Source organism: Myotis myotis, unplaced genomic scaffold (assembly GCF_014108235.1).
Source record: "Myotis myotis isolate mMyoMyo1 unplaced genomic scaffold, mMyoMyo1.p scaffold_m19_p_19, whole genome shotgun sequence".
In the NCBI taxonomy this organism is placed as follows: Eukaryota; Metazoa; Chordata; class Mammalia; order Chiroptera; family Vespertilionidae; genus Myotis; species Myotis myotis.
Window position 1 is genome coordinate 5,905,507 of NW_023416323.1, and position 26,218 is coordinate 5,931,724.

General features: G+C 58.3%; 1 protein-coding gene across 3 annotated transcripts; it reads right to left on the reverse strand.

Moving 5' to 3' along the window:
* Positions 1-2,627: 2,627 nt before the first annotated feature.
* On the reverse strand, positions 2,628-25,894 carry LTBP4 (latent transforming growth factor beta binding protein 4). 3 transcript variants are annotated; one of them, XM_036346247.1, is made up of 30 exons: positions 25,606-25,893; positions 21,982-22,173; positions 21,554-21,801; positions 21,366-21,468; positions 20,898-20,972; positions 20,673-20,795; positions 20,089-20,253; positions 19,235-19,384; positions 19,010-19,117; positions 18,336-18,467; positions 18,127-18,252; positions 17,198-17,323; positions 16,451-16,693; positions 15,596-15,721; positions 15,371-15,490; positions 14,220-14,348; positions 13,875-14,000; positions 13,400-13,522; positions 13,059-13,190; positions 10,846-10,977; positions 10,641-10,766; positions 9,207-9,353; positions 7,639-7,905; positions 7,361-7,432; positions 6,921-7,049; positions 6,582-6,728; positions 5,727-5,879; positions 4,401-4,781; positions 3,898-4,050; positions 2,628-2,967 (listed from the first exon to the last, which is right to left on the reverse strand). In XM_036346247.1, exons 1-30 carry the CDS (start codon positions 25,853-25,855, stop codon positions 2,813-2,815), a joined length of 4,659 nt encoding a protein of 1,552 aa, XP_036202140.1. In that variant the 5' UTR covers positions 25,856-25,893; the 3' UTR covers positions 2,628-2,812. The 3 variants fall into 3 exon arrangements, with proteins under 3 accessions (XP_036202140.1, XP_036202141.1, XP_036202139.1); XM_036346248.1 differs by lacking the exon at positions 10,641-10,766 and having other exon boundaries at positions 25,606-25,894; XM_036346246.1 differs by having other exon boundaries at positions 19,010-19,384; positions 25,606-25,894.
* Between the last annotated feature and the right edge of the window lie 324 nt (positions 25,895-26,218).

Here is a 26,218-nt window from a genome sequence, read left to right on the forward strand (position 1 = left end):
GTGTGTATTGGGGGGGGGGGGGGGCACGGCGGGGAAGGCATGATAAAAGCCAGATCCTTGGCACAGCCACCAGGTCCAGTGGGGGTGAGAGGGATGTTGGGTTCTCAAAACCTCTCCCCAGCCCACTCCCAGGATGCTTAAATTCCACCTCAAAGTTTTCCTGCACTGTTGGCCACCCTGTCCCCATTCCTGGGACATTTATACAGCCAGGGGGTCATGGGATGCCCGCCATGGGAATGTTTGGGAATTTGCTTACAATGTTTGTGTATTTTCTTCTGTGAATGTCCAGAGCTTTCCACAGATTTTCAAAGGGATCTAAAACCTCAATAACTGTTTGGAACTCCATCTCTTTCTCCAGGAAGCCTTCCCTGATGTTCTCTCAGACTGGGTCAGGTGCCTCCTCCCATCGTCCCCATCCCGCCCTGACGCTCTGCTTGTGCCTTCCCCGTCTGAGCACAGATGGTCATGTCTGGTGATGTGTCTATGTCGCTACTGAAGCTTCATGAAAGCAGGGACCAGGGATTAGGGATGCACCAAAAATGTCACCAGCACTGCCCAACACAGGCACTGACATGCCAAAAGAAAAAAAAAAAGATATTTAAAGATACCTGCCTTCCTTACCTCTGGGCCTTTGCAGATGCTGTTCCCTCCACCTGGAACACCCTCCTCCACGACTTCATCTGGCTCATTTTCGCACACCTTCAGGTTTCAGCTCAGATATCTCCCCACCAAGAGCCCTCCCAGCTCTTACCCCCAAGGTTGATTTAAAGTTTGTGTTCCAAACACTCACTTATTACAGAGCAGATATAGAGAAAATTTGTTGAATGAATGACTGAGGGGTCAATGTTTGGGCCAGGTTCCCTGATCAGCTGGAGGGTCGCTTTCTGACACCTTTTTCTAGAGTTTTCTTTTTCTTTTCAATGGTTTTGTTGAGCTATACTTTACATACCATACAGCTCACTCATGTACAGAGTGCAGTTCAGTGGTTTTAGTAGAGGTGTGCAGTAATCGCCCCTTTGTGGAGATCTGAGCCCCTCCGAGTCTGACTCCCTCCCCCCCAGGGCCCCTGTGCTAGGTGTTTCTCACTGTCCCATTGAAGGCAGTGGTTCTCAGCCTTCCTAATGCCGCGACCCTTTAAGACAGTTCCTCATGTTGTGGTGACCCCCAATTTCATTGTTATAAATTTAACATAAAGCATAGTGAGTAATCACAAAAACAATATGTAATTATATATGTGTTTTCCGATGGTCTTAGGCGACCCCTGGGAAAGGGTCATTTGACCCTCAAAGGGGTCTCGACCCACAGGTTGAGAACCACTGCATTGAAGGGGATAGAGTCTGGCTCCTCCCCAGCCAGGAGGATCAGGAAAAGAACAGGACCTAGCCATCTGCCCTTTCTATCTGCCCCCCACCTCCCAGGGCTCACCATTTCCCTGGAGGCCGGGGTCTGTGCTAACAGTCACTGAGCCCTTGCTATGTGCCAAGTGCAGTGCTAAGCACTGGCCACAGGGGACGATTCCTTTAACCACCAACAGCCTGTAGACTAGGCCCTATGCTAGCATCCTCCAGGTGGCCCCGTGGGAGCGCCACTCCTCCTGAAGCGCTGGAGGTGCACAGGGGTCTGGGCAAGGAGTCCCTGTCCGCCATCACACAACTTGAGCTGTACCTGGGAGATTAAAACTGATGGCTCATGGGCCAGATATGGCCCACAAGGTGGTTATAAAAAAGATTATTTTGAATCAGGAGACTTCCCTCTCTGTTTCGCTCCCTTAAGCAGGTCGTGGACCCTCCCCTTTATCCTGCACCTGCCTTATCTTGCACGCTCTACCTCATTCACCTGGTCCCATGAGCATTTGCGCTTGAGACCCTGACAGTAACAGGTGGGTGGAGAAGACGCAGTTCAGTGCCAAGGAGCCCCCACTCCTGACCGTCCTCTGTCCCCTGAGATAATGCCCAACAGGCTGTTTTATGTTCTTTTTTGGGGGGTGTATTTTGGACTCTCGACATGGCCAGGAAGTAGGCGGCGGCACTGGGGACTCCCTGCTGGGTACTCGATCCTCACGCGCAGCTCATTCCAGCCTCCCCAGGACTGCCACTTGCTGCTTTTCACAGCCAACGCTGGCGCCCGGGCCTGGGTTTACCCCTCCAGGCAGCCCTGCCCCCACGTCCCCCTAGTCCCAGAGTAGCCTTTTACTTCTCTGGGGAGCGTGGGGATCTGGGGAGCCCTCTGGCTGGCTACTCCATCCCATTCCTTCCCGGGAGGGGGAAGAGACAGCTCCTGCGGTATTTATTGGGGGAGTCGGTTCTGTAGTTAAAAATCCAGAGGCAAGATCTAAACCGAGATTAGAGAGAATGAAACAGACCGGGGGGGGGGGGGAGGGGGGGGAGAGAAAGACAAAAAGAGACTAAAAGAATCAGGCAGAGAAAATGTAGCAGAAAGGAGACAGAGAAGATAGAACAAAGAGAGAGACAGACGGAGGAGAGAGACAGGTAGAATACGCGACGGGGGCGCGGGAATGAAGAGCCAAGGAGCCGGGATGGGCAGGGGTGTAACCCAGCGGCTCAAAGAACAAACTCTGGGGCCAGACTGAGAATCGTGGGCAGACAGAGGCAGCAGGTACGAAGTAGGTGTTTAAAACTGAAAACGTTTATAAAAGGAGCGGAAATATGAGGGGGGCCGTGGGGCGGCGTCGGTAGAGGGGCTGGGGGTGCAAGAGGCGTCCCCACTTCCATCCGTCCGTAAGTCGTCCCTCTGTCCGGCTTCCGTGAGCGCACGCGCACCAGCGGGCAGGCGCGGGGACGGCGCTGCGGGCTCAGGCCCGGGGGCGGGCGGGCGCGCAGTGGTGCGGCTGGTGCGTGGGTGCGAATCCCGGGCGGCAGACGCAGCGGAAGGAGCCGTCGGTGTTGATGCAGCGCGCGTTGACGCAGAATGAAGCCGCCGCCTCCGCCTCGTCACACTCGTTCACGTCTGGGGAAGGGGCACAAGGGGCGCTGCTACTCGGGCGGGGACTGGGAGCTCCGGGGCGAGGGTGCGCGCAGAGCCTCCTGGCCGAGCGCCAGCCTGGCCACGCCGCCTGTGGCTGTGTAGCCTGCACAGGTGGCGGGACTTCCTGTGCCTCAGCTCTGCGCTGTAGGATGGGTACGGTAGCCCCACGTCACTAGGTTTTTGTTAGGAAAGTAATACTGATATCAACCACGGTCACTGCCTCCTCCAAACCAGGCCTGCGTTAAGCACGCTACCTGCGGTAACTGCCTCCTCCCGGCCCCTGTGAAGGCCTGTGACTCCCTTTTACATAAGCCCCCCGCCCCATCCCCTACCACCCCCCCACCCCCCACCCCCCCCCCCCGTCCCTGCAGGCTGCTCAGTGGCTCTCCGCCCGGGCCCGCTGTTTCTCCGCTGTGGGACCTTGGGGAACTCAATTCTCTTTTCTGAGCCTCAGTTTACGCACCAGCCTCGGTGTCGTTGTAAATCAGTATTAATGATGCTCACAATTACTTGAAGTTCTATGACTACGGCCACTTGAGATGAGAAAAACTTAGCAAGGGCAGGTCACACAGCAAGCCGGAGGTCTCTCCACTCCCCCTGAGTCCTGAGCTACTACTCTCTCAATTGGGCAAACATGGTTCCCACTCCCACTTGGCAGATGGGAAGCCTGAAGCTCCCCAAAGAGATAATGAAAACTAACCCAAGGCAGCACGAGGAGTCCTTAGAATCACACCTGCAGGATTCCACCCTCCTACCGGCTTCCGGCCCAGCCCGGCAGGGAGGCCAAGCTCTGCTTTCCTGCAAGTCAGGCTGCGCCTTCTGGGCTGGTCCCTCCCCTCGCCGGCACCAAGCTCCCACCTGTCGTCAGGGCTTCCACCCGATCCCCAGGCACGGCCGTGGCCAGCCCCTCACCAACGCAGGCCATGCGGGTCATGTCCAGGCGGTAGCCATCGAAGCAGTCGCAGGTGAAGCCCTCGGGGACCCGCACGCAGCGGCCGTGGGCACAGCCGTCCAGGATCCCACACTCCTCCGCCTCCAGCCCCTCGGAGGGCCCAGCCAGGGCGCCTGCGGAGGACAGTGCGAGGACTCCCTCATTCAGGGGCTGTGCCTTCTCTCCCTCATCGCCCCTGGCTGCTCTCTATGTTCCTTCCTGAACCATCCATCCTTCTCCAGGGGGCGCTGTGGGGCCAGGAAGTGTATCTGGCTGTGTTCACTAGCTTTCCCTCTGTCCTCACCTTTCTTGGTGGGTTTACAGGTCTATCTCTGTTTTCTCCGACTGCATCTGTCTTTTCATATCTCTCTGTGCCTGTCTCTCCCCCTGGCTTCTTCATTTCTGCATCTCTCTCCTTCCCTCCTCCCTGACTCCATATCTGCACAGTTCAGTCCTCTGCGTCCCATGGGCCTGCAGTGCTCACCAGTGTAGCCCACGCCTTCACGTGGCTCCTCGGGCTCTGGGAAGGAGCCACGGGTGTCTCGGGACCGATAGCGCCAGCGGGTGCCGGGTCCAGGTGGAGCAGGAGGCTCAGATCCACCATAGGGACCACCATCATCCTCAAAGTCCGGTATGTCGAAGGGTGGCATCCCATAGGGGGCCTCCCGGCGGGCGAAGGGCCCAGGTGGTGGTGGGTAGGGGTCATAGGGTAGCACAGGTGGTGGGTACAGCTCAGGCCCATATGGAAGGCCCTGGTAAGGTGGACCGAGGTCTGGACCATACTCGTAGGGGAGTCCAAAGCCACCTGGCCGTGGGGGGCCATAGGCAGGGGGGCGCAGCACATTGCACAGGGCCTCAAAGTCATCTGTAAACAGGAGACAAGCCTAACCGTCATTCCTTGCTTGCCTTGCACCCACCATGCATGCCCCCCCCCCCGCCCCCCCTCCGCCCCTGTGGGAAGAACCCAGAGGAGAGGGAGGAGTGCCTTGGGCTGAGGTGTGGAAGGGGATTCAGAGGAGGGGACTTGGCTTGCAGGGTGGGGTCAGGGGTTCTGGAGCCAGGACTGAGGGTCCAAGGCCTGAGTCTAGGATTCCAAGGTGCTGGGGCAGAAGTACTAAGGACTGCAGCTAGAAATTATGGTCCAATGTTCTGGAATTTGGGGGATCCATGGGAACTCAGGCTAGGGGTCTACAGATATGGGATGCTGGTGTTTTAGGGACCAGGACTGGGAATTCCCAGAAACTGCTAGTGGGGATCTGGGGGCCAGGATGCTTGGGAGAGGATCTAAGCCACAGACCTGGAGGTCCGAGGATCAAGGATGGGGGCTTTGGGCCTGGGGCTGGGCTGGGTTCCCAAGGGCTGAGCATTGGGGGAATCAAGGGTTTTAAGAGCCAAGAACTGGGGCCTCTGGGGCTGTGTGTTGGGGTCTCAGTGCTTGGATATGTGTATCCAAGGCACTGGAACTTGGAGGCCTGTGGGTTATGACCAGAGAGCTTGTGGGCCAGGATGGACGGACCTGAGCACCTGGTACTGGAGGTCTAAGGCCTGGATGTGGGGGAGGGGCGTCTCATGGGCTGTTCTGGGGACCAGGAGTGAGGGTCAGGGAGACCAGACCTCAGGGCCCTACGGGACCTGCTGATAAGACTGGGAGGTCTCCGGGATATGACTTGGGGACTACGGCACCAAGGTTTAGGGGTCCGAGGGGCTGAATTTGGGGAGATCTGGTAGGCTAACACTAAGAGCTCTAAGGGTCTGGATTTGAAGCCTGTGGGGCAGGACCTCTGAGTGTGGCCAAGGCAGGTGGCAGTACCTGAGTCCTGGGCAGGGCAGAGGGCACAATCCATGCCCCAGGCCTCCCCGTAGAGGCAGCAGCACTCTGTGTACGTGGCCTGGCGGTCCAGCCGAGGGCGGCTGCACACGAGGTCAGCCCCCACTTCCTGCCAGCACACTCCCAGGTTGTCATCTGAGGGCAGAGACAGCATGCATCAGGGTGGGACTGACACTCGGCCACCTCTCCTGCTGGAGCAGCCGGCCACCTCTGCCTATCACCAAATCCTCATCGGCTGTGGTCTGACTCCCAGAAGCCCTTTGAGGTGTTCCAAAGTTCTGAATTGAGAACAGGGCGTGGTCTGGCATGAGGCTGTCATATAGGCAGCGAGAGCAGAGGGCTTCCCATGACTGGGAGCTAGAAGCTGAGAGGACTCTATCCAAGTCTGGCCTCTGGGGGGCTGTGTGACCTTGAGGAAGGTGATTTCCCTCTCTGAGCGTTGTTTGAATGAAGTGTTTGAGGATGTTGTAGGACCAGAGTTTGGGTCCGTGGGTAAAAAAGGAGAAAGAAAGAACCCAAAGAGATAGAGACAAACACATCCACACAGTCAGAGATTCTAAGAAAAATGGGTCAGCAAAGAGGCAGAGAGAGAGACCCAGAAACAGACCTAGAAACAATGATAGTCCCAGAAAGTGTCAGAGTCAGAGATGCACAGGGAAATAACAGGGAACGCGCCTCTAGCACTCAGACCAGGCCCTGCTCTGTCCTTAAAAATAAAATTCTTCACAACTGTCTTAGCAGGCAGGGCCACTGCCATTCACGCAACGGGCAAGAAGGATGCCCGGACTCAGGGGGCAGGGCAGCTGGGCGGGCGGGGCGGGCTCCAGGTCGGGTTACCGAGGCTCTGGCTCTCGTTGGAGACGCAGCGGCGCCGCGAACCGTCCAGCACCAGCGGGGGCTCGCACGTGCAGTGATAAGAGCCCACGGTGTTGACGCAGCGGCCCCCCTCACACGCCGGCTCCTCGTCCGCGCACTCGTCGTTGTCTGGGGCGGCGGGGGAGGGAGAGTGGCTAAGCAGCAGCCTCCACCCTTTCCCGCTTCCCCAGGGCATTGGCAGCGATGGAGTCTGGACTCCGGGGAGACTTTCTACTGGCGGCGGCCCGGTTCCGAGGCGGTGGGGCTGGGGGGAGTTCTTTGGGGATGGTGTGGGTGGGGATGGTGCGGGTGGGCTCGTACCGACACACTCCAGTCGCTGGGCGAGGTAGTAGTAGCCGTTGCTACAATAGCAGGAGTAGCCCGGGGCCGTGTTCACGCACACACCGTTTTTGCACACCTGATCTCGGAACAGCTGGCACTCATCCACATCTGCGGGAAGGATGGTCAGAGGCGCCCCCCCCCCCCGCCCCCCAAGAGAGAGATGGGTGGAGGCCAGGGATTGGGTGGGCTGGATTGGGAGCGGGAGGCGGTGTGGTTAAATCAGGGAAGAGAGACAGAGATGGAGATAGAGCCCCAGAGGTAGAGATAGGGAAAGTGGGAGACAGAGAGAGATGGGGGTGGGGTGGGGGGGGGGGAGACAGAAACAGGTAGGGTGAGAGAGGGAGATGAAGGAAACAGGCTGGGTGGGAGGGAGCTGGCCTGGGGGCTGAAGGTGGGTGGGACTTAAAGCCTGGCCTCACCTCTCCGGTGGCTTGGGTCTCCGCTGGGCGCCAGGTAGCCCCTGCCATGGGGACACAGTGACTGGTACTCAGCTGCACACAGAGACAAGGCTAAGCCCAGACTCCCGCTTCCAGCCCCGCCCGGCCCTGCTCACACCCACAGCCTCAGTGCTCACTCCGGCCGATGCCCACCTTTCACCCCGAAGTCTTCAGCCCTCATGCTTGTTTGTGCCCACCTCTCAGCCTCACGCACACCACCCAGACCCTCAGCCCCTTGTCCACCAGGAGCCCATGCCCACCTGTCTCAGTGCCCGGGCACTGCTGGATGCGGCAGCCGCTGCCCCAGCCCTCCCCCACGGTGCAGCAGCACTCCTGCCACGTCACGTTCCGAGCCAGGATGTTGTCACAGGCATCTGGAGCTGCTGTGTCAAAGTAGCACTCCCGGCGGCCGCTGCCCACCGGTCCCTGCCTGGGTGGGCTGGGCCGGCGGGGAGGGGGTGGAGGGGGTGGTCTGTCTGGCAGGCCGGGGCTGGCAGGTGCTTGGGGCTGTGAGCCTGGGAATGTGCCTGGAGAGACAAGAGGCTTAGCTGGTGTGGGCTGATCCTCCAGCCCCCAGGATATAAGTGGGGAAACTAAGGCCCAAAGGGCTCCCAGCCATTAGTGGCAGAACTAGACTCCACTGTCATTGTCCGTTTCTCCTATTCTCACCTCCTGTCATTTCTCCACTTCTTGCCTTCCCACCTCACACTCTCCCAGACGTCTGGCACAATATGGCACCTGCAGTTTTCGTAGCAGAAGAGCGGATTTCCCTGACCTCCAAGATACCTCCTTGGGCTCTCACATCGGAGGTGTGCAAACTGGCCTCAGAGTCTTCACCCCCAAACCCAGGAAGCCCCACCGCTTGTCTGCTTGGCCTCTTGCGTGTTCTCCCACCTGCCCTCTCTTCCCCTCCTTTGGTTGGGTAGAGCGGGGCTGCTTTGGTCTAGTCCTGTCCTCTCTGCCCAGTCCCTGCCCCCCAGAACCCAGGGTCACCTCCTCCAACCCACCTTCACATGGCTGCCAATGAGGCTTCAAAATCTGATTGTACCTCCCCTCGGCTCCAAACCCGTCCGCGGTGCCGGGGTAACCTCGGGACATGTCTAGCCTCCTGACCGCGGTGAGTCAGTGTGGCCTGGCACCAGCCTCCTTCTGCAGCCTCTCTCCCCACTCCTCCTCTGGCTCTGTCAATCCTGCCTCCCTGAACTTACTTCAGCTCCTCCAACATGCCAGGCCCTCTCTTGCCTGGCCAGACCTTTGCCTTTGTCCTTGCTCTCTCTGCCCCAAACGTCACCCTCCCCTACTTCACCCACTACTCATCCTAATGCTCAGTTCAGAATCCCTCCGACAGGGGGCCCTCCCTAACTCTCCTCTCAGGCTGACAGGCCCTTCCTCTGGGGCCCAGAGCCCAGTCGCCTTCCTGGAGACGGGCTGTCCCCTCGGGCCTGCATTGCCTCAGCCCAGCGATTCCTCTGGGTTGTCACCCCTAGTGTTGCCTCTGCCTGCCCCCACTGTGTGAGTCTCTCCAAGACAGAGTGATCTTCTCTGGTCACCGCTGTGTCCCCAGTGCCCAGAACAGGGACTGAACACGACGGATGCCCTATGAACAGTTGCTGGCTGAAGGAAGCTGGTAAAGTCGGCCGGGCAGGCTCCAGTTCTCCTGACTCTGAATCCCACTACCCAGATTAACCCAAAAGTTCTGAAGTTTTTTGTTGTTTAAAACAAAGGCATTTAACTAGTGGCAGCCGTCCACCTCAGGAAGGGTTAAACCACATCATTTTTCTGTGGGGCAAGCAGCCATCAGTTAAATAGGCACTGAGGTCAGGCTCACCAGCAGAAGCCCGTGGGGGAACACAGCGCCCAGTCATGGGGTCAAACTCCTCAGGACTGGTGGGGCAGACGCAGAGGAAGGAGCCCTCCACATTCTCGCACAGGGCAGCTCCGCACACGCCCTGTAGTGTTTCACATTCATTCACATCTGTGAGCAGAAGACAATAGGGGAGAGGAAGTCAGTGGTGGTCAACTCTGATTCCAAAGGTCTAAAAGTCTGAGCTTTCAGATATAACTGGTATTGTTAATGGCCCAGCCCCCATCATCAACTTCTCCTCTGGTGATAAACCCCGAAATTCCATTGGGAGACTTCTGCTCCTCTACTTCCAGTCCATGTGTTTCGAGTGGGGCTACATCTACTCCTAGGAGTGGGGACAAGTCCCAGGCACTGCCACCAGATTGCTGTGTTCCTCTGGTTCAGAGACAGGCAGTGCCTAAGCCGGGCCAATCAAAGCCAGTCCTGCGACTTTGGCTGAAAATATCAAGAAAGAGCCTCTGTCTGTAGCTAGGGCTGTCAAGATGAGGATGTTAGCTAGAGGTGCTGAGACCACCTTTGTCATCGTGAAGAGAGAGTCTGCCTACAAATAAATGCAACAGAGGGAAGCAGAGCCGAGAGAGGAGACAGTCAGCCTTGTGATAGTTCCTGGGTGCAGGTATGCCTGAAGTTCAAATATATCCCAGGACTTCACAGGGTTAATTCCCTTTAAAGAAAGGCAGCCTGTTGTGTTGGCATCTGTCAAAACTTAGAGAATGTATACTTAAAATTCATGCATTTCACTGTATGTAAATTGAACCACAAATGAAAATGTCTATACACACATATTAAACTCTGGTTAATAATATGCATACTGAAGAATTTAGAAATAAGTGTATTGATGCCTGTAATTTAATTTTAAATCTATCCAAACAATTAGTTGTATTCATGGATAGAGGTTTGAGGAAGCACGTGTAATAAAATGGCAGAATATAGGTCAGGCTGTATGTTTAGAAAGTGTCTTCATAAAATGTTGGGAAGCCTGGCCCGGTGGCTCCGTTGGTTGGAGCGTCATCCTATACACCAAAAGGTGGCAGGGTCTATCCCTGGTCAGGGCACTTACCTAGGTTGCAGGTTTGATCCCTGATCCATACAGGAAACAACCTATTGATGTTTCTCTCTCACATCTCTCTCTCTCTCTCCAAAAAAAAAAAAAGTTGGGGAAAATAATGTTTATGTACATTTAAGATTAGTGCATTTTACATAATTTATGCATGATTTTTTTTAAGCATCCCCCACATAAAATCTGAATAAAGAGGGTTTCCTGAAGATGGATCTAATATCCCAAGGTCTAAATTCCATATCCCCAAAGTTCACATAGTGCAAATCTATGGAGAGGGGCTGGGCCTGACCGACCTCTTCCCCACCCTCTGGTCCCACCCACCCCCTAGAGCCCCGTACCCACGCAGTGACGCCCATCCCGTGCCCCCTCGTAGCCCTGGTCACAGAGGCACTGGAAGGAGCCAGGCAGGTTCTGGCAAACGGCATGGGCCCCGCAGAAGGACCGGTTCCGGCATTCATCCACATCTGCAACCAGCAGACAGTTAGACCATTGCTGGACCTTCTATCTCCTCCACAGCTCACCCAATGCCCGAAGCACACCCACCCTGGCATCCGCCCCCAGGCATGGGCTGGTAGCCAGGGTCACAGGTAGGCGTGCAGCGGTAGGAGCCGGGGGTATTTTCACAGCGCTGGGCTCCACAAATTGCCGGGCCGTATTCTTGGCACTCGTCCACATCTGCAAGAGCGGGGCAGGGTGAGGGGAGGAGAGGGGAGTTATAGGCCTGGATTCACAGGTTCCTGACGCCACTTTCAGTTCTCAGGACTGAGAAGTTTCTAGGAATCTTATATTCTAGGAGTCTGAGCTTCTTAAGATTGACAGTGGTAATAACTCCAAAGGCCTGGAACATGGTTCCACCTCAGGCTTTTGCACGTGCTGTTCCTCTGTCAGGAACACTTTTCCCTCAGCTACCTGCATGGCGTCCTCCTTCACTTCACTCAAGTGTCTAGGCCAAGGCCTCCTAGCACTCGCTCCCCCACTGCCCTGTCGTCTCTGTCCATTTGTTCTGCTACATTTTTCTTCTTAAACTTGACACTGTATTATAACCACCCCCCTAGAATGCAAACCCCACAACAGCATGGACTTGTGTCTGTCTTGTTCCCCACTGTATTCCCAGGGCATAGAACAGTACCTAACATACAGTAGGTGCCCCAAATTGTTTACTGAGTGAGTTTTTAAATAATTTACATACTTATTGTCTATCCCCCCCCCCCCCCCCCCCCACGTAGCAGCTCCATTAAGGCAGGAATTTTGTTTGACTTACAGCCTGTTGCCCCCCAGTGTCTGGCACACAGCAGGTGCTCAGTATATTCTTGTAGAATTAGTGAATGAGAGCCCCTGAAACTAGGTTTCTATGAGCCAGAGCTGTGGCAACCAGAGAGCCAAAGGCATCCCACAGTCATTTCATCTGTTCCACAAAATGCTGATCCACACTCCATCCAAAACAATGACTTAGATTAGTCCTAGCCTCCTGTCTCCACCAGTACCCTGCCAGAGCCTGCTGGGAGAATGGGGCAGGGGGACTGGAAGGTGAGGGGTGAGGTGGGGGCATGGAGGGGTAGGAAGGCATAGAAAATGAGAAGAGTAGGAAAGGGGTAGTGTGAAGGTGGAACAGAGACTGGAAGGTATAGACCTGTAGTTCCCAAGGCCTGGAGAAGTCTGAGGAAAGACAAAGGACCATATCTGGAGAGACAAACAACACTTTAAGGGGTGGATTTTAAGTGGGCAGGGTCAGTGCTTGGAGAAATCTGGGGAATTTGGCATTGGGAAAGGATGGGGCCCAGAACAACCAGGGTTGCACCTCTTTGGAGGGACAGCTGGAAGCAGAGTGAGTGGTGGCGGGTGGGGAGAGGGCAGGTCCAAAGAGAGGGAGCCTGAAGAGGGAAAAACAGGGAGTTTTAATCCAATGAGAAAGGGGGAGAGGCTAACTGTTCTTGGGTTAGGAGATGACTTGCTGGGATAACTCAACCGGCAGAGGGGGCACGGGCTGCTTCTGGAAGCAAGGCTTGGCCTGGGTCCTGATAGTAGTGACTTCACCCAAACTCCCACCTCCCTCCACAAGAAAATACAAGACACTAAGATTTTTTTAAAATATTTTAAATATATTTTTTTATTGACTTCAGAGAGAGAGAGAGAGAAACATCAGTGATGAGAGAGAATCATTGATTGGCTGCCTCCTGCACACCCCACACTGGGGATGGAGCCCACAACCCAGGCATGTGCCCTGACTTGGAGTAATCGAACTGTGACCTCCTGGTTCACAAGTCAACCACTGAGCCACGCCGGCCAGGTGGCACTAGGATTTTTTAATTAAAATAATATTGAATATCAACTGTAATTGACAAATTAAAAATGTTTAAAGAAAAAAATAGCCCAGCTGGTGTGGCTCAGTGATTGAGCATGGACCTATGAACTGGGAGGTCACAGCTGGGTTCCTAGTCAGGGCACATGCTCCGGTTGCAGTGGGGGGCATGCAGAAGGCAGCCAATCAATGATTCTCTCTCTTCATTGATGTGTCTATCTCTGTCTTTCTCTTTCTCTACTTTCTTCTCTGAAATCAATAAAGAGAGACGAGAGAAAGAAAGAAAGAAAGAAAGAAAGAAAGAAAGAAAGAAAGAAAGAAAGGGAGAAAGAAATTAATTTCCAGCAGAAATGGGGAGAGAATTAAGTGCATTGGTTGGGGCCCTTTCCCTCCCCACAATCTGTGAGGCAGGCGGTCCCCAACTCCAGTAACTTCAGGGCGAGGGCAGGAGTCTCACCGTCACAGGTGCCCTCAGGGCCCGCGTTGTAGCCAGGGTCGCAGTCCCGGACGCAGCGGTAGGAGCCGGGGGAATTCTCACAACGCTGGGAGCCGCAGAGGGCCGGGCCCCGCTCTCGACATTCATCCACGTCTGGGAGGTGAGGCAGGGCGATCAGACGGGGAAGCGGGGAGGCAGGGAGGCAAAGGAGGAAATACGGGGGGGGGGGGGGGGGGGGATCGAGGAGAGATGGCAGTCAGGGCGGGGACGCGGGGACGCGGAGAAGAGGGCAAGAGAAGAGGACAGAGGAGGGAGACCGGAGGCAGAGGGAGAGAGGGGGACGGGCCGCGCAGGCCTCTCACCGAGGCAGGAGGCGAGGTCGGGGCTGGCGCGGTGCCCCGGAGGACAGACGCACTCGAAGGAGCCGTCGGTGTTGGTACAGATGCCGCTCTGGCAGAGGTCCTCCTCGCTGCATTCGTCCACGTCTGCGGGACAGAATCCAAAACCCGACCCACCTCCTCCTCCGCTCCCTCTCCCGGGCCATGCCCCTCCACAGCCCGCTCCCGCTCCCGCCAGTCTTGGGCTCCTCCCTTCCCAAGCCCCACCCCTCCGACGGGGTTAGGCCCATTCCTTTCCAACCACTGCCCAGCTGCCCAGACTCTGCTCTCCCCTGTCCTCTCCCAACCCCTCCCCTCCCACCTCAGCCCCGGGCCCCACAGGCTCCGCCCCCAAAATGCGTCCAGACTCCATCCAGAATTCAGACTCCCCATTCCTTGTCCTGCCTTTTCCTGGTATAAGACCACCCTTTCCGGGTCTGGGCGCAGCGTGGGTACAGACCGAGGCAAGAGGCTCCGCGGGGTCCGGGCCGGTAGCCGGGGGCACAGGTACAGGCATAGGAGCCGTCGGTGTTGAGGCATTCGCCGTGGGGGAAGCAAAAGTCGCCCTCCAGGCACTCGTTCACGTCTAGGGTGTGCGAGACCGAGCTGGGGGTCACCGGACCCGCCCCTGAGACCCAAGCCCCGCCCACAAGGCGGCCACCTCGCCCCCAAGCCGCATGCTCTGTTGGGTGGGCTCTTAGGCTCCATCCACTGCTCCTCTATCCAGCTTCCAACTCTCCAACAGGCCTCGCCCAGGAACCCATGCCCATCCCAGGCTCTCCGGCCCTGGCCCCATCCTGCCCACCTGCGCAGGGCCCAGGCCGGCCAGGCGGCGCCCGGTAGCCAGGCGCGCAGCTGCAGTGGAAGGAGCCTTCGGTGTTAGTGCAGTGGCCATGGGGGCCGCAGGAGGAGCCCGAACTGCATTCGTCCACATCTGTGGGAATGGGGGTTCCAGAAGGGTCCAGAATAAAGGGGGACCCATGTAATACTTTCAACAATAAAGATTTTTTAAAAAGAAAGAAGGGGTCTAGTCTAGAGACACACCGGACGGATTCCGTTGGGGCAAGGGGTCTACAAGAGGTGGTGGGCAGTGTCTTGGTTTGGATATGGGAAGGCTCCATGGCAGAGGTGGGCTGGGGAGACCCGGGTTCTCTGATTCTGGGGACCATGATTGGGGGTTCTGCGGGTTTGGGTTTTTGGAACTCCCTGTGCCAGGATTCTGGGGTCAGGTGAAGGGACTCTGCACTGGTACAAGGGTCATAAATTAATTAGGGTAAGGGGTCGGGTATTGTAAACCAGGATCACTGGATGACATCTGATGAGTCAGGGGTCAGGGCCAGTGAATTGGAGGGTCTGAGACCAGTTAGGGTCAGGTGTTACAGTCAGGGTCCAGAGTTCTGCCTCTAGTCAGGGGTTGGGGCTGGGGATGTGAACCCAGTCAGGCCCCAGGGAAGGGACTCTGAGAAGAGACAGGGGCAGTGAAAGAGAGAGTATCAAGGGTTACACAGAATCAGGGGTTGTAGCAGGGTTATGGTCAGGAGTTATGGTTAGGTCAAATGTCAAAGTCAAGTTCAGGGGTCACAAGTCACATACAGAACTTGTGACCATAAGGACAGGCAGCGTCAGGAGGGTCACATTTGCTATAGAGTTGTGGTAAGGGGTTATTAGCAAGGATCATGGTTAGGGTCAAATGTCAAGTTTAAGGTCTACGAGTCATAGAGTAAGAAGTCACATTCAGGGTCAAAGGTTGTAGTCCAGGTCAGGAACTGCAGTCTGAGTCAGGGCCCATAGTCTATGTTAAAAGTCACAGTCGGGCTCTGGGACGTGTGGTTCGGGTAAGGAAACTGAGGTCCAGGTCAGGAGGTTATGGACCAGGTCTGGGTTGCAGTCCAGGACAGGGGTCACCATCTAGGTCAGAAGTTACACTGCATGTCCAAGGTCATAACCTGATCTTACCAGTACATCGGCCACGGTGCAGGTGGTAGCCGGCAGGACAAGCCCTGCACTGGAAGGAGCCAGGTGAGTTCACACATTCCTGCCCAGGACACGCCAGGTGGTTCTCACACTCATCAACATCTGAAGGACAGGGGAGAGTATGGCCTTGAAGGAGTGCTCTCACAGCCCCCTCACCGCCCCCCCTCCCCCTCACCCAGGCCTCCCTCCCTCTCTCCGGGGCCTCACCCTCGCACTCAGAGCCAGCAGGGCTGGGTTGAAAGCCTGTTGGGCAGACGCACTGGAAGCTGCCTTCTGTGTTCTCACATCGTCCATAAGCACAGGGCTGGGGGCTACGGGCACATTCATCCACATCTGGGGCAGAGGGGACCAGTGGGGCTGAGGAAGGAGCCTGGACCCATTTCCATTGCCATCACCCACCTCAGCCTCAGCGTTGCAGTCTGGAGACAGCCTCCTGGACTTTGCCCAGGCTGTTCCCTCCTCCCTTGTTTAATGGTCCCTCCACAGCTGCCAGGGCAAGGCCTGGACACCACCTCTGCATGTGGCCCTCCTGCCTCAGAGCTGTCCCCTCCTCAGGAGTCCCACAAGCAAAAGAGTATCGTCTGAAGAGGGAGGGAAAGCCCAGCCGGTGTGGCTCAGTGGCTGAGCGTCGACCTATGAACCAGGAGGTCTTGGTTTGATTCCTGGTCAGGGCACATGCCTAGGTTGCAGACTCAGCTTGTGGGAGGCAACCGGATCAATGATTCTCATCATTGATGTGTCTACCTCTCCCTCTCCCTTCCTCTCTGAAACTACAAAAAAAAAAGTATATTAAAAAAAAGAAAAATTACCACCACCCCCCCCCCCCGCCACAAAAAATAAAAACAAAAAGGGATGTAAAATGGACAACAGCTTCCTATTTGGAGAAAGAAGAGGAGACTCTGTAATCAGACCCTCTCATCCTCTCAGTCTCCCCCACCCTTCTGTGTCTGTCTTCCACCACTGAGCTCCATAACCCTGTCTCTCTGTGCTCGCCCCCAATCATGTCTCTCTCCAGTCCCCCAGCAAATGGGGGTGGAGTGCACTTGGACTCGGCACCCTCACCTTGGCAGGGGGCCCCTGGCCCTCGGGATCTGAAGCCAGCAGGGCAGGCGCAGTGATAGGAGCCCGCGGTGTTGTCACAGCGGCCTGGCCCACAGGGTGGAGGCTCCTGGGCACACTCATCCACATCCTCTTCACACGCTGAGCCCCGGAAGCCAGCCGGGCAAACACAGCGGAAAGAGCCAGGCAGGTTCTCACAGGCACCTCGGCCACAGAGGCCAGGACTCTGGATGCATTCGTCCACATCTGAGAGGGCAAGGACCGGTGTCATACCTCCGTTATGCCCCCCATGCTACCCTCTGCCTCCCTGACTGCCACTGCTTTGATGTTCCACCCTCCACCACACCGCGCCATCCTCCATCACTCTTTCTCCTTGACTCCATCCTTCAGCCACCCTCTCATCATTCTAACTCTTCATCCTCCACGTATCTTTTCCATCCCTATTCTAAGCTGCCTGTCTGTCACCTAGAACCGTCTTTCTAGTCCCCACCAGCGTGGGCCTCCCTCTGCTCTGTCCCCCATAACTGACGCATCCAACCTCCATGACTCAGTCGTTGTTTCCCACCACTTGGCCTCTCTGTCCCTGTGTCACTGTCTCTACAGCCACAGGCTGCACGTCTGGTTCTCAGAACCTGGCTTCTGTCTCCCATCAGTCAGCTCCATTGCTATGTGTCTTCCTTCCTCATCACTGCCGCTCTGCCCTTCCGCCCCCTCACATCCCCTTCCTCTCTGCCCCTTCCAGTTCTTCACCTTGGCAGCCTGCTCCGTGGGGTGCAGCCTGGTACCCAGCAGGGCACACGCACAGGAAGCTGCCTGGCGTGTTTTCACAGCGCCCACGGTCACAGGGCGGCGGCACGCGGCGGCACTCGTCCACGTCTGGGGCACAAACCGGGAGGCTGAAACTGGGGCAGACACCACCCCCCCACCCCCCACCCCCCCGCAGTCGCGGGAAATGGGGAGGGCAGGGGTGGAGCCAAGCTTAAACCCGAGCCAGGATGGGCGGGAGGCAGAGGCGTAAGGAGTTCAGAGTCGGTAGATTGAAGGCGAGGGCGGGGCCTGAGTGTCGAGATCAGGACAAGGTCTGGGGACCCCACTAGGGGAAGGGCTGAGAGATGAACCGTGCAGGGGGCAATGTGTGAGAGCAGAGCCTGGGCAGGGCGAGGGAGGGAAGGAAAGTTTGGGGGACCGAGCAAAGGGGTGGCAGGAGAGAGGGAAGGGGCGATTTTGGGAGGGGGCACTGACTTGGCAGGTGGAAATCAGGGGTCATGGCCAGTAGGTAGGTTTCGGTAGTCGCAGGACAGAAGGGGGTCTGGGGGTGGGCGGGAGCCAGTCTGGCACATGGAAGGGGAGGGGCCAAGGGTCTGGAATCTGGGATGTGAGTGGGGGAGGGGGGGCGAGGGAGGGCGAAGCCTGGACCTGGTCGCCAGAGAAGGTTGAGCAGTAGCAGAATAGGGACCGGCCCGGGGCCGGGAGGACCTGCTGGGCCTGGAGGAGGCAGTGGAGGGGCCTAAGGGTGAACGAGAGCTAGTCTGGGGGAGGGGCGGGCCCGGGGCTGGGGAGACGGAGTAGGGCCGAAGGGGCTGGGGGAGCGTGAGAGGGCGGGGACGGCTCTGGAGGGACAGCAGGCCCGAGATCCCTGCGGAGGTGAAGCCTGGAGTCGGCTGGAGCGGATTTCTCACCCAGACACTCAGTAGCCCGCGGGCCAGCTCGGAAGCCGGGGCCGCACACACAACGGAAGCTGCCTGGCGTGTTTTCGCAGCGCCCGGGAGCACAGGGCGGGGGCATGCGACGGCATTCGTCCACATCTGAGAGCACGGAGCGGGCTGGTCAGGGGGTGGCCCGGCACAGTCCCCCGCCCGCCTCCGCCCACCAACTCTGTCCAGCTCACCAATGCAGTGTGTGCCCTGCGGGCTGAGCCGGAAGCCGGAATCACACGTGCACGTGTAGCCCCTGGGTCGGGGGATGCAGCGTCCCGGGCCGCAGACCTGGGGATTTCGCTGACACATGCCCGCGGAGGGACCTGGGGATCCAGTCAGCCAGGTTCCCCCATCTCTTATACCTCCGTCCCACTTGTCCCAGAACAATCCTCTCAGATCCTCTACCTAAAACACCTTCAGGGATGTCCCTCCCCAAGCCCTGTGTCTTCACCTGTGATCATTTCTTTTATGGTGGGAGGTTCTCATCAGATCCCCTCCCTAAATTTCCCCATAATACCACCCTAAAGTCTCCATTTTTAAATATTTTGCTCTTCAATTATCTGCCTCAGGTGCGTTCTTAGTGCCCACATGAAAATACTGATTTGCCTAACATTAACTGAGCACTTACTCTGTGCCACAGTCATTGAATGCTCACAGTGATTCCTATTTTACAAATGAGGAAACTGATTTGCCCAATTAACAAAGAACTTTAAGCCAGGCTGTCCGACTCCAGCTCTCGACATAACCACCACCCAACCCTCCATACCTTTATCTCTTTTACCCCCGCTTGTCCTATCCTTGAAACCTCCTTCTAAGACCCCCATCTGTAATACCCCATCAATGCCCTGGATTCCCTCTACCAAACCTGGTTCAGGAGCCTCAGGACCAGTCCAGGCCGGGATGCTGGGTGGAGGAAGCTCAGGCCCGGGCCGAGGCTCAGGCCGGGGCTCTGGGCGATGGGTGGGCAGAAGGCCTGGTAAGGAGAGGCTGTCATTGAGTGCAGACCTGGATTTCGGTGCCCCATTTCCTTTCCCTATGGGGCCGGGGCAACCCCTAGAGACAACACACCCTCCCCCAGGAGCCAGCTTACCTGTGGGTGACCGAGGGGTGGAGGGTGGGGCACGGGGTTGGCTGAGGGAAACTCGGGGTGGCTCCTGGCTCAGGGGTCTGGTGTTGTAGCGGAGGTCAGAGGCCGAGTAGTGGTAGCCAGGGCCAGCAGGACAGATCTCCCGAAAACCCTCTGGGAACAGGAAAGGAAGGGAGAGGGACAAAAAGAGGGCATGAAAGCGGGGGTTGGTGGGGGGAGGCCTTGGTTGGGGATGAGGGGTTGGCCTGGGAGTGTATCAGGGGTTTGGATTAGATGCTGGGATGGGTGGTACCCTGGCCAAAGGCTGGGACATCTCAGAGGCCAAGTGTAGGACCAAGGATGGTTTTCCCTATTTGGGATGGTGGTGGGGTCTGGTTTGGGGTCTACAGAGGACTAGGATGAAGGCCAGGAAACAGTCAGGTCCCTTGTGGGGTCTGGTTTTAAGCAGAAGCTACATTTACAGGGAGGTGACTCGGGGAGGGCCCTGTGTGGGGCGGGGCCCAAGGAAGAGCCTATGTTGCAGGCAGTGTCTCAGGACCTGGGGACTCGGCTAAAGCATGGGGACAGGAGGGACAGGTGGAGTATCTCAGGAGCTAGGAGGGGCCAAAAATGGGGGTGAGGCTCAGAAGAAGGTAGTGTGTCTCAGGAGTAGATGCGGCCAAGGATGGTTGTGGCCTGGGGCAGAGTTCAGTCTCAGGGTAGCCGGTCTCCGAGGCTGGGGAAGTGGCCAAGACTAGGCATCAGCCAGGTTTGAGGGCTGTGAGCCTCAAAGCCTGGGGGCGGGGTCTGAGGCGGGGCCTAGAGTGTGTGTGTGGGGGGGGGGGGGGGGGGGGGTAGGCGGGGCAGAAGGCGCTCACCTGAGCCGAAAGGTGGGCAGAGCTGGCAGCCCCGACCCCAGGCTTTGCCCACACGGCTACAGCAGCAGATCTGTTTGGTGATGTTGCGCAGAATGGGCAGCGAGCAGCCGCCGTCGCGGAGCACGCGGAAGCAGGGCCCCTTGGCCTCTGAGATCACGTGTTGGGCTGGGGGAGGGGGAGGAACACTTCAGAGAGGGTTTGGGAGGGCAGGGGATCCGCGAGGAGGGGTATCCAGGGAGGGTTTGGTGGATTCGAGGGACTTTCAGGAGAGGTCTGAGAGGGCCTGAGGGGTGAATGAGACAATCCGAGACGGATCTCGGGATCTGAAGAAGTTCTGGTGAGGGAAGGTGGAGGATTTGGGGGCCGGGAGGAGCTGAAGGAAGGCTGGGGATCTGGAGACAAAAGGGGTTCTTAGAAATGGCTGAAGAAGGTCCAGAAAGTCCGAGGCGGATCTAATGAGAGACCTGGGAGTCTTGGAGGGTCTGGGGGTGTTTAAGGAAATTAAGGGTCCAGGGATGTGCTGGGATAGGCCTGAGGGCACAGCGGGACGTGGGACCCAGCCTCGGGCCCGCTCGGTGGCTCACAGATGCAGCTGCTGCGGGAGGAGTCCAGCAGGAAGCCGTCCGGGCACACGCACGTGTACCCCCCGTGAGTGTTGGCACACTCCCCGTGCTGGCAGCGCCCGCCAGTCGCGCACTCGTCCACATCTGCGGGGAGGGACGCAGCGGTCCTAGTGGTGTCAGGGACCACCTCCCGCCGGCCCCGCCCTGAGGGCCCGCCCCGCCCACCACTGCCCCCCCCCCCCTCACCTTCGCAGGACCCGTTAACCCTTTCGAAGCCAGCTGGACACGGACCACCTGGGGCTCCCACTCGGTTGGAGTTCCCTGTAGAGAGAGGAGAGGGGCGTCGTGCCCAGGGCGAGAGGATCGAGAAAGGAGTGGGCGGGGACGAAAGTGGGGTGGAAGGGACTAAGGGTGTAGGGTGTCGTTTGAGTTCGGGTGGGCGCTCAGTTGGCGGTCCGACAGAAGATAATGGGGTGGGGTGGGGGGGTCAGACGGCACGGCTGGGGCCACGGGACAAAGGCAGGCTGAGAGCAGAGTAGCCAATGTCCAAGGTGGCGTAGGCGGTCCCAGAACATACGGATAAGGCCAGACTGGAAGGGACCCCCAGCCAGGCAGGCCTGGCTATTTTGAGGACAGGTTTTGTCGCCGGGCGGAGTGCGAGGGGGTTCTCACCCCTCCCCAGCTCCGAGCACCTCGGGGCGTCCTGGGGCTTACCCGAGTGCTCCGAGCACGACTGACAGTCGTGAACGCCCCAGGCCACGCCAGCCCCTCCGCAGCAGACTTCCCGCGTCCGGAGCCCGGGCAGCGGGGACGCGCACTGTGGGGAAGTGTTTGGTGAGTGCGCCTCAGCGCGGTGGCCCGCGGGGGGCGGGGAGGGGGGGTCCCCACCAGCCTCCTCTCACTTCGCCTCCGCGCAGCTCCCGAAAGCAGTAACCAAAGCCCGAGGCGTCGGAGTAGCTGTCCTCGCGGGGAGCGTTCTGTGCCAGCACCGTGTAGGGCGCCGCCGCCTCCGCGCGGGCCACCGCCTCCGCCCGCGCCACCGCCTCAGCGTCCGCCACCTCCCAAGGGCCGGACACGCGCTCCACCTGGTGCACCACCACGGACGCCTCCTGCGGGTGCTCCACGTGGACGCTCACCATAGATGCCACACCTGGAGGAAGGCATCGCGGGCAAAGGGGTGCATACCGGGTTCTTAAGGAGTGGGGCGAGGAATGGGTGGAAGGGCGCCCTGGGGAAGGGTACTCAGGGGAATGCAGGAAAGGTGGGGTCAGAGGCATGGCTAGGGGCTGGACAGAGGGGTAGGAGAGGACCCCGGCCGCACTCTCCTAACCGTGTTCATCGTCGCGGTGGTTGGCTAGTGGCATGGTGTACACGGAGCGAGTGAGGCCTGGCATGGCCGGCGCCGGGGGTTGAGCGCCCGAGGAATGCAACTGGCAGAACTTGCCAGCGAAGTCCGGGGGGCAGAGACAGCGGTCAGGCTTCATGCACACACCGCCGTTATGACAGATCAAGGGACACAGGACTGCGGGGGAGAGCGAGGACACTCAGAGTCAGCAACCCTTCTGGCAGGCATCCCTCGGGCCAGCTTACCCGAACTAGCTCAGCCCCTAACACTGTAACTACACCCTCAAAGCTACCACTCAGTGCTAAGTCGCTACGCCTTGAGCTGTCATGTGCCACTTCCACCAGTCCTTGGCTGCTAGCAGTAGCTCGGTCCAGTTGTCCAGACCTCTGTGGTATAGATTCGCCGCTGGGTTGGCTCGCCACGCCCGCGGCTCTTCATTCACTGTCATGTTATCTCACCTCCCTCTCCAGCCCCACTTTCTGAGCCCCTCCCACCCCGCCTCCCAGCTATCTGGGCGGGTGTCTTAGCTCCGCCCACCTCACTGTCTCCGCCCACCTCCCCTGGCTCAGGCTCTAGCACTGCCTTCCCGGCTGCACCGGCCCCGCCCACATAGCGCTATCCCGGGGCGAAGTAAGCATTTATTTATTTAAATTAAGTAATTGGGGTAACTGGTTAATAAGATCATATAGGTTTCAAGTACACATTCTATGATACATGATCTGTGTCCACCACCCAAAGTCAAATCATCTTCCGTCACCAAATACTTGGCCCTCTTTCCATAAGCATTTAGCCTTGCCCACCTCATCTTCAGGCTGAGTTTTGCTGTTCCAGCCCCTAAGACCCAGCTAGTGCCTTGCATTGACTAAAACCGCATTTTAGTCACTCCCTGGCATCACTCCCCCCTTGCAGCCCCGCCCACATCACCTTCTTCCCGCGGGATTGTAAACTCCGCCTATCTAGCTGTCCTACTTGCTGCCTTTAGCTCCGCCCACCTCCTTTCCTTCCTTACGCTGATTTGCCCGGGCTTACTTGTTCAAGCCCCTCCCACCCCGCCTTCCAGCTATCTGGGCGGGTGTCTTAGCCCCGCCCACCTCACTGTCTCCGCCCACCTCCCCTTGGCTCAGACTCTAGCACTGCCTTCCCGCCTCTAGTACCCCGGGGCGGAGCCACCAACGGGAACGCGCCTCCTCTCTCTGCGCGCACTCGCTGGGCCCCTGGCCACCTCTGGGCGGGTCACTGCCAGCTGTGCGGCGGGGTAAACAAAGAGAGGGGCGCGGCGGGGGTAGGGCGGTGGCTCCGCATTCCCGATCCTTGGGGAGCCCCGGGGGCCGTTAGAGCCAAAGAAGGCCGGACGTGTGCTTCGAGGACACCCCCTCCCTTTCTCCCCAGGGGCGACCGAGAACAGCTGGAGACAGCTGTGTGGATGGGAGGAAGGGAGCAGGCGTCCAGAGCCGTCCTGGAAGGCGTGTGTGGTATTCTGAGCCACACACTGCAGAGAGGAAAGCAGAAAGAGAGCCTCCTCCGTTTTGAAGGGTTAAAGAGACTGGACTCCCGGGAGACCGGCTAAAGGGCAATACTCTAGGGTTCAAAGACTCAAGTTTTCTAGAATGGAAAGGGAACGAGCCTAGCTCAGAGGATCTGAGGCGCCCATTCAACAGGAATCCATGAAGTCCTTTTGGAGAGAATAACCTAGAAAAGAGGACTCTAGTGCCTTCTAGGGAGCGCTGGAGAAGGGTACTCAGGGGATGGCCAATTTGAGGGTGCTGAGAAAAATGTTAGAAGAAGTGGGATTTCTGGGAGTCCCCAGCACATGAGAGCCTCAGTAGTCTGGGAAGACTCTAAGATGCTGTGCGATCCCCCTTCCCCTCCCAGCCAAGGGATTGGGTGCCCAAGTCTTTTGTTTAATGGCTGGTGCCTGGAGTCCTAATCAGCTGATCAAGGCTAACTCTGGGGTTCTCTGAAGACAGATGGGTCAGAAGATCCTGGAGAGGGGGTCAGCTGAAAGAGAAGGACTTGGAAAGATAGCAATTAGGACTCTGATGGGATTCCATTGGAAATATAAGAAAATGGCAGTCTTTTGTGGGAAAAGAATTCAGCTAGGAAGTGGAGTTATCAGTGTTTAGGGTTTGTAATCTGGGGCTCCTCTGGAGAGTGGGGAACAGTAGCGGAGGGGAAATACTACAGAATTTACTGGTGACAGGTACAATTTGGGGATTACATCAGAAGAATGGGAGGGAGGAAACTTCACTGGAGGGGCTTTTCTCTAGTTTATTGATGGGGGTGGGGATGGGACTTAGGATCTGAGGGCAGACACTCTAGCCCCACTAGTTAGGGGAGCTAGCCCAGGATTCCAGGTTGCTCTAATAGGGATCCTTAGTAACAGGCCTAGGATAGGTAAGGTCTCTGCTGGGGGTTGTGATAATCAAACTACGTCTGGGGGGCAGGGGGGAGGAGGGGAAGGGCACTTCCCAGCCTCAGAGCATTTCTCCACCTTCTCTTGGCCTGAAAGCAGGCCCCCCACCCAGCTCCCTGAGGGCTCCCATGCCAGGACAGGCTGCTAGATGGGCATGGCCAACTCCACCCCCCACGCCCCTGGAGAAGTGAGGAGCTGAGGACATAGGGGTCCTGCCGAGGTCAGCCCCCTTTCATATGCCCCTCCTTGTGCCTCCAGGGGCTTGGCACCCGCTTGGGCACGGCGCTTGGCACGGGTGCTTTGGGGCTGGGCAGGGAGGGAGTGAAGGAAGGAGGGAGGAAGGGGAGGAGAGAAGGAGTGGCAGCAGGCGGGGCTCAGGCGGGATGAGCTCACGCCGCCAGGGCTGGACTGGCTGGGGGCCAGGCTGGGCGAGTTTTCGGCGCCAGGGGCCCCCACTCCCCACTCCAGAGGGCCTCTTGGGTTGGGAGCAGGTAGGCCCAGACCAGAGAATCAGCCCATCCCCACACCCTGTGGCAAACAGGTGGCCCATTCTCCCACCTCACCTGAGCCCTTGGTGACTCCCTGGTGCGATCCCCCTTCTGTGCCCTCTGTCCCCAGGGGCACCCCATCCCCTAGGCCTCCTATCTGGAGTTCTCTCCCATGTGTGACCCTTTCAACTCAGGGTCCTGCAGAAACCCTCCTTCTATGGACGGGTTCCCTCTCAGCTCTCCAAATCAACTCTCCTCACCCCAATCTCCCTCCACACAGGCACTCCCATCCTGGATTTTCCTAATCCCTCTCACTCATAGACACAGAAACTGGGGACCCCCCCCCCCCGCAAGCCCTGAAACTCTCCCTTGGTCTTTAGGGACCCACTATAGTCTCCATTCAAGCCCCCTTTCCCCAGGTTCCCAAGGCCCTCAAGTCTGGTATCACCAAGATTGACTTGAAGGCTGGAAAGTCGGACCCAATTCCCTCACGTGGGACGCCACAGGTCCCTGAGAACCCCTATTGCTTGAAAAATCAGGACCCAACCCCAAAAGCCAGGAATTTGAAGCTTCCCTTCTTAATTAACCAGGGATCCCCCCAGCACAGGGAATCTGGGCTCCCTCTCCCTGGGGGACTGTTTCCACCATCCCCAGGGGTTTCTCCTCCCCCTGGGAACCCCTCCCTCGGGACCACCACCCCGCACTCACAGGCGCGGAAGCCGGGTCCCCCCGGGGCCGCCCCGCCGGGCGCGCCGCTGTCCACGATGGTGGTGTTGCGGGGCGCGCAGATCGGGGTACAGCGAGGGCCGGTGGGCCCATGGACGCAGCGCAGGCTGCACACCGCTGGGGTAAAGCGCACGCGGAGGCGCTCTCGCGGCTGGCTCTGTCCGGGCTGCGGCCCGAACAGCGCCAGCAGCACCAATAGAGACACCCAGAGCAGCCGCGCGCCGCCCGCCATGGCTGCAGCGCCGCGCTCGGCCGCGCCGCCGCCCCAGCCCGCCCGAGGGGCCCGGCCGCGCCCGCCCGCCCGCGGGGGAGGACGGCCGCGCCCCCGCTCAGGCCCCCCCCTCCCCACCACTCCCTCCCTGGCGGCCGCGCGGGGGCGCGTGGGGCTGGGCGTGCAGCCAGAGGCGCGCAGGCTGGGCGCTAGACTCACAGGGGGCGGGGGCGCCCCCTCTGTCCCTCCTCGCTTCAACAAGTGAATGGGGCCCACGAGGGAGCGGCGAGGAAGGGAACAGGTGGGGGCGGGCTCATTTCCCCCAGACAGGCCTGAATCCGTAAAGAGGAAGGAGAAGTGGGGGCCGCATTTGGGGAGGCGGCT